This window comes from Zootoca vivipara, chromosome 15, assembly GCF_963506605.1.
Source record: "Zootoca vivipara chromosome 15, rZooViv1.1, whole genome shotgun sequence".
Lineage (NCBI taxonomy): Eukaryota > Metazoa > Chordata > Lepidosauria > Squamata > Lacertidae > Zootoca > Zootoca vivipara.
The window spans coordinates 9157736-9172862 of NC_083290.1; the positions used below are offsets into that span (position 1 = coordinate 9157736).

The 15127-nt window shown below is 47.3% G+C and overlaps 1 protein-coding gene across 3 annotated transcripts in view; it reads right to left on the bottom strand.

Annotated features, from left to right (window-relative positions):
- Positions 1 to 1759: 1759 nt before the first annotated feature.
- CLUH (clustered mitochondria homolog) overlaps positions 1760 to 15127 on the bottom strand; it is an 85513-nt gene continuing 72145 nt past the window's right edge. For all 3 annotated transcript variants that reach the window (XM_035139029.2, XM_035139028.2, XM_035139030.2), the window contains exons 18-26: positions 14282 to 14435; positions 11649 to 11788; positions 10977 to 11057; positions 9705 to 9830; positions 8262 to 8383; positions 7598 to 7691; positions 7345 to 7479; positions 5768 to 5841; positions 1760 to 4217 (exon numbers count right to left, since the gene is read on the bottom strand). In XM_035139029.2, the coding sequence (XP_034994920.2) occupies positions 4067 to 4217; positions 5768 to 5841; positions 7345 to 7479; positions 7598 to 7691; positions 8262 to 8383; positions 9705 to 9830; positions 10977 to 11057; positions 11649 to 11788; positions 14282 to 14435 (1077 nt within the window). In that variant the 3' untranslated portion in view covers positions 1760 to 4066. The remainder of the gene's footprint in view (positions 4218 to 5767; positions 5842 to 7344; positions 7480 to 7597; positions 7692 to 8261; positions 8384 to 9704; positions 9831 to 10976; positions 11058 to 11648; positions 11789 to 14281; positions 14436 to 15127) is intronic.

Sequence of the window (15127 nt, forward strand, 5' to 3'; positions counted from 1 at the left end):
ACTAGTTTGATCTAATTTGAAATGGGGTGGTGAGGGCAGGCTTGAATTCTGAGTGCCACTCCCCATGCACCTGTCCTGCCAATGTGGCATTTATATCCCTTTTCCTAATCCAGCCAAGACTATTCAGGGGTGGGCAGAAGGGATATCTGGGTTATATGAAAAAATGGCCCCCTGGTTGGTCCGGTTGATGGGTATGTTGAAGAGATCCCATTCAAAATGCTTTGGAAACTTGCTAGGCCAGCTCACGGAGGTGGCCGATAGTAGTTGTCACATGGTTTAATTGAGCCAGTTAAATATCTTTTATCCTTGCTGAATTGGGACCGTAGAAATAGATAGCAGGGTTTTTTTTCTTAAATGTGGATGAAAGCACAAGAGGCCTGTAGAGTTAAATAGCAGCCTGTGTGTTAAGAGAGTTGAGAAGATGGCCTACAAGTGAGGCTCCTAACCCGGCAGCTGTAGTCAGGCATCATGACACCCCAAGATAGATGCAGACACCCTTGCTAAGGGCTTTCTCTTTTAGGGGTGTGTGGGGGCAGAATGCAGATCAGTTTTCTTCTGTGCAATTGGTATTTTGTGGTGCCCTCCCACCTTCCAATTGATTGAGATGACTAGGCTCAGAGAGGAGAGTTCAAATCCCGTTGGCTACAAAGCTCCGTAAGTTTGTACTTAACCTGAAGCGAACTTTCCCATTCAAAGTAATGGAACATGGATTAATCTGTTCCAGACGGGTCCGCGGAGAACTTAAACTGAAAGTACTCAAATCGAGGCGTACTTAAATCGAGGTATGACTATATGGAACTTTCTTCCACTGGAGGGCAGTGATGGCCACCAAGCTAGGAAGCTTTGAAAGAGGATCAGACAAATTAAGGGTGGAGAGGGCCGCACTAAGGATGGAGAGGGCCGTGCTGCTGAATACCAGTTGTTGGAAACACAGAGGGCGCAAGAGCTTTTGCGCTGGTTCTTAGTTCCAGGATTCCCAGAGATATTTGGCTGGCCACGGTGAGAACAGGATGCTGGAACAAATGAGCCGCTGGACTGATCCAGCAGGCTTTTCTTGCATATGGGTGCCCCCTTGAGGTCATTAAGCTAAAGACTGGTGAGCAGACCTTTTGGATCTCCCTCTCACTGGTAGTGGCAGCACCCCAGAACATATTGCACACCTCTGGACCCACAAATTATACAGGTCATGTAGTTTGTAACGTAAGGAAATAACCTGGCAGAATAGCTGAGCCGCAGCATCTGGCAAGATTCTGACCATGCCACCTTAAAGCCCCTCAGGAGACACATACCCAAGGCTGTCTTTGGCTTTATAAAATTAATGTAAGCCAAGTTTTCCACTGCGAGAAAAATTGGGCAGATAGTTCTTTTTCTGCTTATGTCACAAATTTATTTGAGGGGAACCATTACTGGCAGATACAGTGGTGCCTCGACTTACGAATTTAATCCGTTCCGAAGTCACCTTCGTAGGTCGAAAAATCCGTAAGTCGAAAAACGCCATTGGAAACGCGATTTCCCATAGGAATACATTGGAAACGGAAAAATTCGTAAGTCGAAGCACCCCTATCTAAAAATTCGTAAGTTGAAAAATCCCTATCTAAAACCGCCGCGGTTTCCTTTCGGATGTTGAGACATTCGTAAGCACGCGACCATTGGCCCCATTCGTAAGTTGGAAAATTCAGTTGTCGAGTCGTTCGTAAGTCGAGGTACTACTGTACTACTCAAAACAAAACACGCAAAACCGAAAGTAAAAGTTGCATTGAAATCTGTTCTTTATTCAGACACTTCCAAGGAAATTCTGCATTTCTCTCTCTCACCTCCACATCTGGACCAAAGAACATTCTCTCCCCCAGAGAAGGGGGAAGGGCTCTTGCTATGCACCTAAATTGCACTCGCGTCAAGGAACAGGCAACCTTCGCTGTCTGGGCCCCAGAACCATGCCAAAGTTTCATTTTGTTTTATTTTGCCCTCTGTAGCAGCAATTTCCAGCCACGCTACGATGACGTCTCTCACTCACACACACTGAAGATGCTGCACCTGTTTGAAAACCTCCCCTCCCACCCACCTTTCTTTGGTAGCCGTTTTTTGGCAGGTTTAATAGGGCCGCAGGGACCGTAAGTTGCCCAACCCTTGGCATTGAGTCTTTAACACAAGTCCCGTCCCCCCCCTCGCACCAACATTTGAGTCACATGGTAGAAACATGACCTCTCTTGTGGTTTTGAGTAGGGGTGGTGGGGTGGAGGCTGGCAAAATGCAATTTAGTACAAAAGGGAGAGGAGGGAGGCGGTGACCACCAGACTCCGCATTTTGAACTCAACATGATAGGTGTTTTGTTTTTTTAGGCAGGGAGGGCAGAGCTAGGAAATCAGCTTTATTGTTCTTACGAACACATTCAACCTGTCGGTAATAGCAGGGACGTACAGTAGTGAGAGCTATTAAGAGTAGCTGAAGAACATCACCGTTTTTTTCCCCTTCAGGGGAGGGCAGAATATTGGGCAGAGCATCCATTGCCAGCAATGAATGCCTTCTTGGGAAACTTGTGTTTTAAAGCTGATGAGGCTTTGGGACAAAAAAATAATAATATCTCCAAACAAACAAGGACACCCCTACCCCCCCAAATCATCTTGTTCGGTACTATATAGTATTAATACAAATTTATTACCATTTTCACTGCGAGAAGGAAATTAGGGGGGAGAGAAAAGAGCTTCATTTTAGGTTCATGATTCTTGTTTAGTCCACAGATAAACCTTTTAAAAACAACAACCCAAACATTGATTCAGTTCAGCTCATCAATTGAACCAATCGCTTTCGAGACAGCAGTCTTCAGCTCGAGGCGCTTTTGTTCTATGCCATTCGCACAACTCTTTGAGAAAGGGGTGGGGAGAGAGGTAAAGTATAGGCACTAGGGATTTTCCATTGTATAAGTTGAAAAGGGTAAAGGGGGGGGATTTATACCAGACTTTAGGGATACTTTAACATGGGATGAGCTTAGCCTAGTTACTGCCCCCAAGCCACCAATTCAGCTTTTACAGTTAACTTGGCATGAGGGGCAGTTGGATGATCAGAGCTGGGCATCCCATGGCTTGGTTTTCTTCTTTTTTAAAAATAAAACCAATACCCCCCCCCTTTGGATGCTGTTTCTTATGCTGTGCTCAAGAGGGAGCAAAGCACAAGGAATTTAGGCGGACACAAAAACCACACAACATCTCTTTTCCTGGGCCATGAAACTTGCAAAAAAACAAAACCGCACCCCACTTTCCCAACAAATCTAAATAGTTTTTTTTGGGGGGGGAAGGCAAGGAAAGAATAAAAAGAGGAACCCTAAAAGGAATCCAATGGCTGTCTCCTAAATTCAGACCAAAAAGTTCTATGCCATCTCCTCAAAACAGTTTCCTCTGCAGTACCAACTCTGCTCAGGCCTTAAAGATAAAACATTGAGATAAAAAATATGGCTGAATTTATATTTAATATATAATATTTATAGTGTCACGATCACCTAAACAGTGCAGCAGCGGGCTGAGCCTCAAAAGATGGAAGGAAAAGGAGAACTTTTTTTGGGGGGGGGGGGAGAAGAACCACCAGGCCCGGGAGGTGGGGGAGGGTTCCTTTTCTGCAAAGTTATAGATGTCCTTTAAAAGTCAACAGAAAAAAATGACCTGAGAAATGTTATTATACCTCACTTGGAATTAAATCTCTTATGTACACGGTAAAAATGGATTGAAATGTACTCGCACACACGCATGCCCCCTTTCCAGCCCCACTTCCCCTCCCCTCCCCCCACGACACCCCTGCATTCTCCCACCCCAGTTAGACTCTCCGGGGACCAGCAGCTGTTGCACCGCCCCGTTTTGGGTGCCCAGTGCCTGCTTCGACAGGTAGGGTTCATTTCTCAAAATTTAGTTCTTTGCATTGTGTATTCATTGTACCAGTGCAAATTAAAAAATAAAAACAACAACACAAAAACACATTGCCGAGAAGCTGCCCCCAAGGAGAGGCTGAGCAACTCCCTATACCCCACCCCGGGACAGATTCAAACAGCCAGAGCCTTCTCCCGACGCGGACCCCTAAGCTAGGGAGCCGTGGCTGCAGGCGGGCTTGCTTCGGGCTCGCTCTCCCCCGCGGGTTTTTCTTCCGACTCCAATTCTTCGCTGCCCTTGAGGACCTCCTGAAGTTGCTGGCGCCGCTGCACTTCGGCTTTAAGGTTCTCCAAGTCTTTTTGGCTGCGGAGGGAGAAGGGGGAAAGGCTGGGCAATCGCGGGCAGAGCAAATTCAGAGGAATAGCGCGCAGAGCGGGGCGCTCGGGGGACGTTAGGCAAGAGGTAGCTCATCTCCCTAGCTGTTTCCACGACAGAAACACCTGACCTGTCCTCCTATCCAAGCTGCTTCTGCTCCTCCCACTTCAATCCTCTCCTGGGTCATGGGAGAAAGAGAGGAGGTGGGGAAGCCCTTGACCAGGGGTCAGCAAAGTTTCAGCAAGGGGCCGGTCCACTGTCCCTCATACTTTGTGGGGGGCCGGACTATATTTTGAAAAAAATAAAAACGAACAAAATCCTATGCCCCACAAATAACCCAGAGATGCATTTTAAATAAAAGGGGCACATTCTACTCATGTAAAAACACGCTGATTCCTGGACCGTCCGCGGGCCGCATCCGGCCCCCGGGCCTTAGTTTGCCTACCCATGCCCTTGACTCCCCACCAGCCTGACCGCTCTCTCCCCCTTCTCCTGCCTCTGGCTTTTACAGGCTACCTCAATTCACCTATCCCTTCTTCCAAGTCAGTCTCCAACCCCCACTCCTTGGTGTCCAGCCATTCCTTGATAATCTTATACCGAAAGTTGGTTCCTAATTTTTTTGAAAGGTAATTTTGGCAATGCAGGTGTGGCTTTGGTGCTTTCTGGAGCAGGGGTAAGGAACTGCAGGCTAGAGCCCCCCCCCAGCCTTTCTAGAGCCTTCCCCTTGGCCACACCCCCTTCTTCCAGGTAACACCCCCTCACCAGCCTTGCATCTCAAGTGTTTTCGTCTTGGCTGAAATGTATCCTTGAACTCTGATAATGCTTCAGAATGGAAGGTTGTGTTTGTGTGTGTGCGTGCTAGCCTACCATACAGTGTTAAAATGTGCATTAGTTGCTCCACCCATTTTTGGCCCTGGCCACGCCCACCCCTGCCATGTGTCCAGCAGGGAATCTGGGATGAAATCCTTCCCCCCCTCCCCTGTTCTAGAGCAGTGTTTCCCAACCAGTGTGCCTCCAGATATTTTGGGACTACAACTCCCATCATTCCTGACCACTGGTCTTGCTAGCTAGGGATGATGGGAGTTGTAGTCCCAAAACATCTGGAGGCACACTGGTTGGGAAACACTGTTCTAGAGGAACATGTAAAGGGAGGAAAGACTTAATAACCCAAGGAAGGAACTCCCGGCACCATAGAGCAGATGAAGAGTTTGCTATGCACTTTGAAGTTAGGTGTGGATGAATATTTGGCTCTCCAGCTACTGCTCATCTACAGCTCTCGTAAACGCTGGCCGTTGGACATGCTTGCTGGACCTGATGGGAGTTGTAGTTCAGCAGCCTCTGGAGGGCCAAAGGAACTGTTGCCAAGGAAGTGACCTGTAATTGCCAACCAACCTACACCTAAGCTTCAAAATTCTGCTGAAGCACCCCCCGCGCCCATTAAAAACAATGGAGGTGACAGCCAGTGCCATTCACACACCACCCCTGGAGTGGTGGAGAGATAAGACAGTCGGATACACAAAGTTTTGGGTCCCTTTTACCTTAGTGGAATGAAGAGAATCCCATTGATTATGTTCAGCTGCTCCAGGACGCTGGCCATACTGGGAGCCGTGAACTAAACAAAACAAGAGATTAGCTTATTAACCGACAAAATAAAAGCAAAACATGGGGCCAAGAAACCAAGGCAGAGTTCTAAGCAGCAAACATAAGATGCTGGGCTGCCGAAATGTGACCATGGATCCTAGAAGCAGCCAACGCTCTTCCCCGGTATAAAGGGAGAAGGTGATTTGGGTAGTGAGCAGAACACACAGTTTCTGACACAAAGAGGACTTGGTTACTTGACGACCGGGAAGGGCTCCCAGCAATGAGGATACGAACACTGGCTCAGGACCGCAATACCTCAAGGACCAGATCTGCCCTATGAACCAACCTGGACCCTGCTCTCTTCATCTGAGGCCCTTCTTCGTGTGCCTTCTCCGTGAGAAATCTGGAGGGCAGCAACACAAGAACAGGACTTTTCTGCAGTGGCTCCTCATTTTTTGTAGAATGGTCTCTCCGGGGAGGCACGTCTGGTGCTTTCATTACATATCTTTCGGCACTAGGCAAAAGCATTTCTTTTGTCCCTGGCCTTTAGCTAATTAAACTTATCTATGGCCTTTTAAATGGGGGTGGTGTTTTTGGTTTGTTACTATGGTAACAACATTAAAAAAAAAAGACATGCTTGGAACGGTATCTGGGAGCCCGGGGTTCACCACGCCTTGGGTTCCAGGTTGGAAGAAAGACAGGAAATGAAGGCAAGAAAATCCACCCTTCTGAGCCCGATTTCCAAGAACAGGAACCCTTTAGGTCAGAAACAAAAAATAAAAAAAATCCAGTAGCACCTTAGAGACCAACTCAGTTGGTCATAGGTATCAGCTTTTGTTTGCATGCACACCAGATTTCTTCGGATTGTGTGCATGCGCACGAAAGCTCATACCTATGGCAAACTTAGTTAGTCTCTAAGGTGCTACTGGAAGGATTTTTATTTTTTGTTTCGACTACGTCAGACCAACACGGCTACCTACCTGTAACTACGGTAGTCCTTTAGGTCAGGTTAGGCTTAGAAGGGAGTTGTTTCCTGGCAGTTCAGTTGAGTGGGGAGGGAACAAGTCACTGAAGGATCATTATGCTGACTTCAGTTGCTTCATATCTGCACTACAATGACTTAAGCCGTTTTTTTTATCTTGCCTAGAGCCCTCAGTGCTTCAAACACACACAGACACACTAATACGATCAACAGTGTGGCTTTGACACAGACCCAAGTTCAGGTCCCTGTCCAGCTGCGAAGCGGTCAGGCTGATCTTCAGCAATCAGCTGCTTGACCCCCACCGCTCAAGGATATTGCAAAGATAAGCAATGCCCAGCTGTGAGACAGGAAAACACCACGGCTGAGCTCTTGTGACGAGATGGGAGTAAAAATCCCCAAGCGGTGGGGCAGTAGAGGAAACTGAACAGCACTCCTGGACACTGAAGTGTGCTACGCATTGCTGCTTAACTCCTCAGACAAGGGAAATCAAGAGGTACATCTTACGTCTTACTGCCAAAGCCAATCTGGGCAGCTACGCACAGGGCAACTCACTTTCAAGGGCATAATGTTGGCGCTGGATCCGTTCTTGTAGATCTCATTCATTGTGCGTTGCAGCGCCACAGCCTGCTGAGTCAGATATTTCAAGTACTCCGAGCTTTCTTTGGTCTTCTCGTGATGCTCACCAAGCTAGCCAAAAACACACAGATATTTAATAGTACTTTTGTATATAACTATTAAACAAATGCACATACGTAATGGAAACAGGAGGCGTCCAATGTATTAAAGCAAAGCAAGGGACCCTTACCTGGTTTTTGTAGATCGTGTAGCCTTCCTTCTCGTGCTGCAGAGCCGACCGGAACTCAGCTTTGCTCTCGTACACTCGGGCGACCAAGTGGTGGCTGCAAAGGGATGACGGCAGAATGATGTTTCTGCGAGTGGTTGAAAAGCGGTCGCGCACGTGGGAGAGAATTCGGCTGCAGAAGCAGGTCTGGCAGACGCCTTCCCACCAACTTAACACTCAACAATGTTTTTCAATACTTTCATATAACGTTTGATCAATTGCATTTCCGTGGCTGGCAGGTCACGATATACAGTGGTGCCTCGACTTACAAATTTAATCCGTTCCGAAGGCACCTTCGTAAGTAAAAAAATTCGTAAGTCGAAAAACGCCATTGGAAACGCAATTTCCCATAAGAATGCATTGAAAATGGAAAAATTCATAAGTCTAAAAATTCGTAAGTCGAAAAATCCCTATCTAAAACTGCCGCGGGTTTTTCCGGATGTCGAGACATTTGTAAGCTCACGGCCATTACCCCATTCGTAAGTCGAAAAATTCGGTTGTCGAGTCGTTCGTAAGTTGAAGTACCACTGTACACATTTGCAGAGGTATTCCTTAATATAATGCATATATTTTAGCTGTGAAAGTCCCTCCCTCCCCACTGGGCAAACAACAGGACTGGGCGTTTCACCTGAGTGCAACTTTCAGAGACTTGGCGCCGTGGTACTTGGAGTTGATGAGCAGCGCGTTCTCCAGAAACCGCAGGGAGAGATCGTACTCCATCACTCCATGGAGGACCAAGCCAATGTTGTTCTAGGGGCAGAAGCAATGTTCCAGTGAGGCAGGGCCAGAAGTGGACCTTCAGTGCTAGAGCTGGCTTTCCCACACACAAAAGAACCCCCCTAAGGAGCCCGCCCCCTAATCCACCCTCATGGCACATACAGGACTCACAGTGATCAGGGGTGCGGCAGGGGACAGAATCCCACCCCCCTATTTTTATGCAAAAGAACTTCCAACTTGTCAGAAACGTTGCATAAAAATGAACGATCATCATAATCCTTACAATGCTGTACATACAATATTTTAAATCAAATCTGAAAACGAGAGGCACAGGAAGATATCACTCTCTCCCGTCCCCCACAATCAGTTGTTGTTACCTTTGGTTATTGAGGGAATTCCTAAAAAAAGATTTATACAGCACAGAATCAAGTCTGCTGAATCATAGAACTGGAAGGGCCCACGAAGGTAATCTAGTCCAAACCCCTGAAATGCAGGAATCTTTTGCCCAATGTGAGGCTCGAACCCACAACCCTGAGATTAAGAGTCTCATGCTCTGCTGACTGAGCTATCCCACCTTGTGACACTCCCAGATCCTACCTGAGGTGGGTGGGAGAAGAACGTACCTCTGGGGGACAACTCCATTCAGCCACCTCTCAACCTTAGCACTAGATACCCGAGGTCACATCCATGCTGCCATACATTCAAAGAACTCTCCTACCACTTTAACAGTCATGGCTTCCCCCCAAAGAATCCTTGGAGCTGTAGTTGGGTGAAGGTGCTGAAGGTTGTTACGAGACCCTTACAGAGCTGCCTGCAGTTCTCTCTTCCCAAAGAACTCTAGGACTGCCACAAGGGACTAGAAATCCTCCAGTGACGTTTCCCTGATGACAACCTTACATTTCTATGCATATAGGGAGATACAGTCTGGGAAAGAGATGGTAGGGAAGGTTGGGCACGAGGAACAGCCAGGCAGGTAGGCAAGTGAAAAGAAATACTGGCCAAGGGAGTCACATCTGTGTGGGACAATGGAGCCGCACGTCGGTGTGGCATGGTGGTTACTGTCCAGCCAGGGCTGTAGAGACCTGGGTTCGAATCCCTGCTCAGCTGCAACGCTCACTGGGAGACTCTCTGAACCTCACTGACCTTACAAAGGATGCGGTGAGGATAAAATGGAGAAAAGGGCTAAGGAAACTTGTGTTCCAAATTAGAAACGCAAAAGGCAGAGGTTTTTCAGGATGCTGCATCTCATTGGGAAAAGTCAAATTCAGCTTTAGGTGTTCCACCCGCAGAAACCACCACGCAGGCTCTTTAGCTGGGGCTCCAGAGACCCTGGCCGGCCAACAGCTAAACTTACATCCAAGAGTGCCATTTCTGGGTGATCTTCGCCAAACACCAACAGCATGAGGTAGCGTGCGCGGTATAGCAAGTTGAGCGCTGTAGACAGCTGGCTGTTTGCAAAGCAGTACAAAGCAAGGTGCATCTACAAGAGGCGTAAGAGAGAATCTGGATGAACAATTTAGACATACCGTAACAACAACAACAACAATAATCACAAAGTCAGAACCACCCCTCTTTGCCGCTGCCCCCCCCGAGAATCTTTTCCTTCTGTTTCCAAAATTTGGGCTGCGATGCCTTTAGTTCCATAGTCCCATGGTATTAGCAGCTGAGGTGGAGTGGGGGACGTCAAGGGTTTGGAGAAATACACGTATTTAGGATTTGGGGGTGGGTAGAAGGAACTCAAAGATAACCCGGTGAGGACAGAGTGTGTTCAGCAGGCATGGAATACTGCTAGGATGAAGAAGATAAAATTTGCTTGCCACTGGGGATGGAACAGGCTGCATCCTGAGCAGGCAAGACTTTGCGCTGCAATGTTTTGTTGCAGAATGCAGCTGTCTCCGCCAAGGGAAGAACACACAATCCTAGGCGGCACCTGCACCTTATGTTTAAAGAACTATTATGCCACTTTAGTAATAATAATAATAATAATAATAATAATAATAATAATAATAATAATAATTTCTAATTTGTACCCAGCCCACCTGGCTTTAAACAGTCAGGCCTTCCCCGCAAATAATCCTGGGAACTGTAGGTTGTTAAGGAGTTGTTGGCACACCAATTCCCCTCACAGAGCTACAATTGCCAGAAAGGTTTAACCAACAACTCTCCTTCCTAGGGAGATCAGAATTGTAGCTCTGTGAGAGGAACACTCTTAATAAACTACAGTTCCCTGGATTCTTTGGGAAAAGCCATGACTGTTAAAATGGCATAACAATGTTTATTTAAGTGCTTGGTGCAGATGTGGCCCAACTTCCAGGGGGAAAAGAGAAACTCAGAACTCTTGACACCAACTTCCAACAGATCTCAATGGTAGAAAAGTGGGCTGATTTTATTTCTTTTTTTTGGGGGGGGGGAGACTTCAAATGCAAATGGGAAGGGGAATTGGAATGTTCTGATTTCAATATCTCCCTGCATTGAGAAAACACAAAAGCTAGCACCTCAGGCAAAAGGTTTCTCCTTGACATGCTAGTTTTCTGTGGGCAAGGGGTTGTTTCCATGACGCTTCCTCCTTGCCTCCTCAGCTGCCTGCTGCAGAATTCTTCAACCCTCCCCGCTGTTTTCTACTTACATATTCCTGAATTGTGTTGGGGTGCTCTATGCCAAGGACTCTCTCGCTCATGAGCACTGCTTTCTGCTGGTTACTTAAGGCCTAGAACGAAAGGAAGAAGACAAGAGTTGAAAAGCCAGGAAAACCCAAAACCACCTCTGACTCTCACAAACCCCCCCCCCAACACCAGGTGGTTTTCGGGTTTGGGCTTCATAAAACTAGTTGTTCGTTCTTGCTTTCTCAGAACGCTTAACAAACTATTGTTCCCAGGATTCTTTGGGAAGGAGTGTCAGCCTATAACCCAGTGGTGTCATCCAACAAAGATAATTGGTGGGGGAGATTCGGGAGGGGAAAAGGAAGTGCTTCTTCACACCATGTTAGAGCTAAACATGCGGAACCTATTGCCACAAGATGTGGGCGAGTTCCCTCCACCAATTTGTCTAAAACCCATCAAGGGCTAAAAGTCATGATACTTCTATGGTTAGCCCTCAGGGTTTCGGAGGCAGGTGTCTTCTAAATACCAGTGGCTGGGGAGTCAGCAGGAGGGATCTGTTGTTCTCCTGCACCCGATTGGCCACTGTGGGAAACAGGAGGTCGGACTAAAGAGGCCTTCCTTCAGTCCAAGAAAGCATGTCTCCTGCTTACGTAACACAGGTAGATTTGGGAGCAGCGAGAGGCCAGGGCTCCCCGTACCTCTGAGTAGTCTCCCATGATGTAGTTCAGGCGAGACAAGAGACGAAGGCAGGCGCAGATTTCCATGTGCATGGCGCCATAGACGTTGTTGAACAGGTTTAAGGCCTCGCTGATCAGCTCGCAGCCCTCCTTCAAGAAACCTGAAATGCGTAAAGAAAAAGCACTCTTGAGATTGCAGGCGATGCTTAACTATAAGCGAAACAAAATAATAAAAAATTCCTTCCAGTAGCACCTTAGAGACCAACTAAGTTTGTCGTAGGTATGAGCTTTTGTGTGCATGCACACTTCAGTGTATCTGAAATCGGTAGAAATCTCCGGGGAAACCCAGGCATATGGCAACCCATGAGGGAAGTGTTTTGTCAAATTTCCTTTAAAATAGCTTTAAAACTTCATTTTTGGAGGTTTTGCAGAAAAAAGCTCAACAATTACTCTAACATATATAAACACGGCCTCCTCTTGTTTGTTGTGATCAGAGGCGTTGTTCTGATTCCTTCAAATATTCCCAGGAATGGAGAGCATGGCTTCACAAAGCCCAGTTGGGTTTTCTTTCAGTGTGTGTGTATGTGTGTGTATGGGCTTTTGTGCTTCCCAGAGGCATCTGCTTGGCGATTGCGAGAACAACAGGATGCTGGACCAGATGGGCCACTGGCCTGATCCAGCGGGGCTCCTCTTTCTAGAACTCAGTTGGACAAAATGTAGTTGTGTTATGAAGAGTCACAACGAGGGGTGGAAGATCTGCCCTTCCAGCTGTTGCTCCTGTCAGCCACAGTCAACTCTGGGCAGCTTCCAACAGAAAAATAAATCACAGTAATCTATTCAACATTAAAAGCCTCCCTGAACAGGGCTGCCTTCAGATGTCTTCTAAAAGTCTGGTAGTTGTTTTCCTCTTTGACATCTGTTGGGAGGGCGTTCCACAGGGCAGGCGCCACCACCGAGAAGGCCCTCTGCCTAGTTCCCTGCAACTTGGCTTCTCGCAACGAGGGAACCGCCAGAAGGCCCTCGGTGCTGGACCTCAGTGTCCGGGCTGATCGATGGAGGTGGAGACGCTCCTTCAGGTATACTGGACCAAGGCCATTTAGGGCTTTAAAGGTCAGCACCAACACTTTGAATTGTGCTCGGAAACGTACTGGGAGCCAATGTAGATCTTTCAAGACTGGTGTTATGTTAACATAGCCGCAGTCCCACAAGCCCCAGAGGTCAGGGATGAGGGGAAGTATAGTTCACCAACGGGGAAAGTGTGCATGCACATGAAAGCTCATACCAATGACAAACTTAGCTGGTCTCTAAGGTGCTACTGGAAGGATTTTTTATTATTATTTTGTTTCGACTATGTCAGACCAACACGGCTACCTACCTGTAACTATAACGTAAGCAGTTGTTGGCATCTGTCTGTCTCGAGAGAGAACAGAGTGCACCTCTGGAGGTGACGTCAAAACCATTAGCAGCAGCAAAGTGACCTTTCCGGGATGCAAGCCTGGGCAGTGCATATGGAAGCCCAAATGAAAAGACCCTCCTCTCAGCCTCACAGATGTGGTCCAAAGGAAAGCAGAGCAATACGTTTGGCACCAGCTTGGCTGCAGGAGCTGCTGAAGGCAGGCGTACAAGGCGCCATCCATCCGCCTTGGAGACTCACTCCAGTTTTTTTGTTTGTTTACTCCTTAGCCTTTTCTTCTCCCGAAGATGTCCCGCAAGACAGCAGAAGATGCAAGCAGTGGAGGCTGGTTTTATCAGTGCAAATGGAGCACTGGCCCCACCGCCTCTCAATCTGCCCCCACCTTGGTGCTTACAACCAGTCGGGGAGGGGAGACGCCTCCTTTGTCTCCATCTTGCCCACTTGTAGAACTCAGCAGGGAGGAGGAAATGGACAACTGTTGCTGGATAGCTCAGTTGGTGGAGCTTCATCTCAGGGTTGTGGGTTCAAGCCCCACATTGGGCAAGCCATTTCTGCATTGCAGGGGGGCTGGCCTAGAACAGGCATGTCCAACAGGTAGATCACTGGACGTCTGCGGTAGATCACTGGTAGATCATTGGCTCCCCCTAAAGAAGCTGAACAACTGTGGCTCCCCTTAAAAAAGCTCAATATTTTACCTACTCCCTGAAAAAAACTCAAACAACTTTGACCCGAACCCCCCCCCCATGGGCCTTCTTCCTTCCTAAAAAAAAGCTCAACAACTTTGAGCTGAACCCCCAAAAAGGGGGGGTAGATCACTGCCAGTTTTTAACACGGAGTGGATTGCAGTCTCTTGGGAGTTGGCCACCCCTGGCCTAGAAGACCGTTGCAGCCCCTTTGATGTCTGCAATTCTACAAATTACATGGCCACGTCTGCTGCTGGATCTGGCGCCACCTAGTGTTGGGCTCCCTGCATTCCGCCCTACCCTTTCCAATGGGCACCAGCCCCCCATGACTGTACCGTAGGGATGTAGTAAAGTAAGTTCCTCTCTCCCTGCCACACGCCTTGGGTAAACTTTTGTTTTTTATTTTTTTATTTTTAAACTTCTCCAGAAGTCAGGATCCGGCTTATAAGAGTCCCTGGGCTGCCAAGGTTAACCCCCACCCCCACCCCGCACCCCTAGGACCTATCCACCTTGGTTCGAAACCGAATTCACAGCCAGTAGTACATTGCAAGTGATACCTTGTTGCACTTTCGCCTGGCCGCTTTGGAAGAAGTGGAAGGCGTCCGAGGCTTTGGGGTTGACGTGCTTCACGACTGGGAAGATGTTGAGGATGTCCTCTTCTGTGAACGTTGGCTTATGGCGATTATCGAAGTTGTACTCTTTCAGAAGGATCTGAAACACAAAGACACACAAATGCTTCCATACCTTTCCTAAGAGAAAAGGAAAAGCCAGTTGTTAATGATGCCTCGGTCCAACCCCAATTGGGAGTCCTGCGTATGGGTTCTGGACGCCACAGTTTAAGGTGGCTATCGACAAGCAGTGTTCCCAATGAAGGCTGATCCTGAGCGCTGCTATTGCTTGCTTCCATATATTTTTTTTGGAAGCTTTTCCACAATACAATGCAATAAAAAGCAAACTAATCTAACTAAACTTTTCCAGAGATGGAAAGAAGATAAAAGTCCCTACCAGAGAAGAATGGAAGATTAAGTTGATGGATTGTGCCGAAAAGGCAAAAATGGAAGAATTAGAAATCAGGAAGACCAAAATTTTAATAAGGGATGGAGAAATTTTTTATAATTTATCTTAAAAACCATTGCCAACAGCTAACATCGTTAGTAGGATTGGAGTAGCACTTGCAGTTTAATGGTGAATTTTGGAAATAACTGAGAGATAAAAGATTTGAATTACTATAAAAGATGCAGCAGGAAATTATTAACAATAGGACCCACAAGGGGGAGGAGGGAAGTCCAGGAGATTCTTTGGAATCTTGTTTTTATGTTGTATGCTGGATATGTGCAGTGCTTCCCCCCCTTTTAAAAACATGTTTAGGGGTACTCTCATTTTGACTCCAGAAAAATCACCAT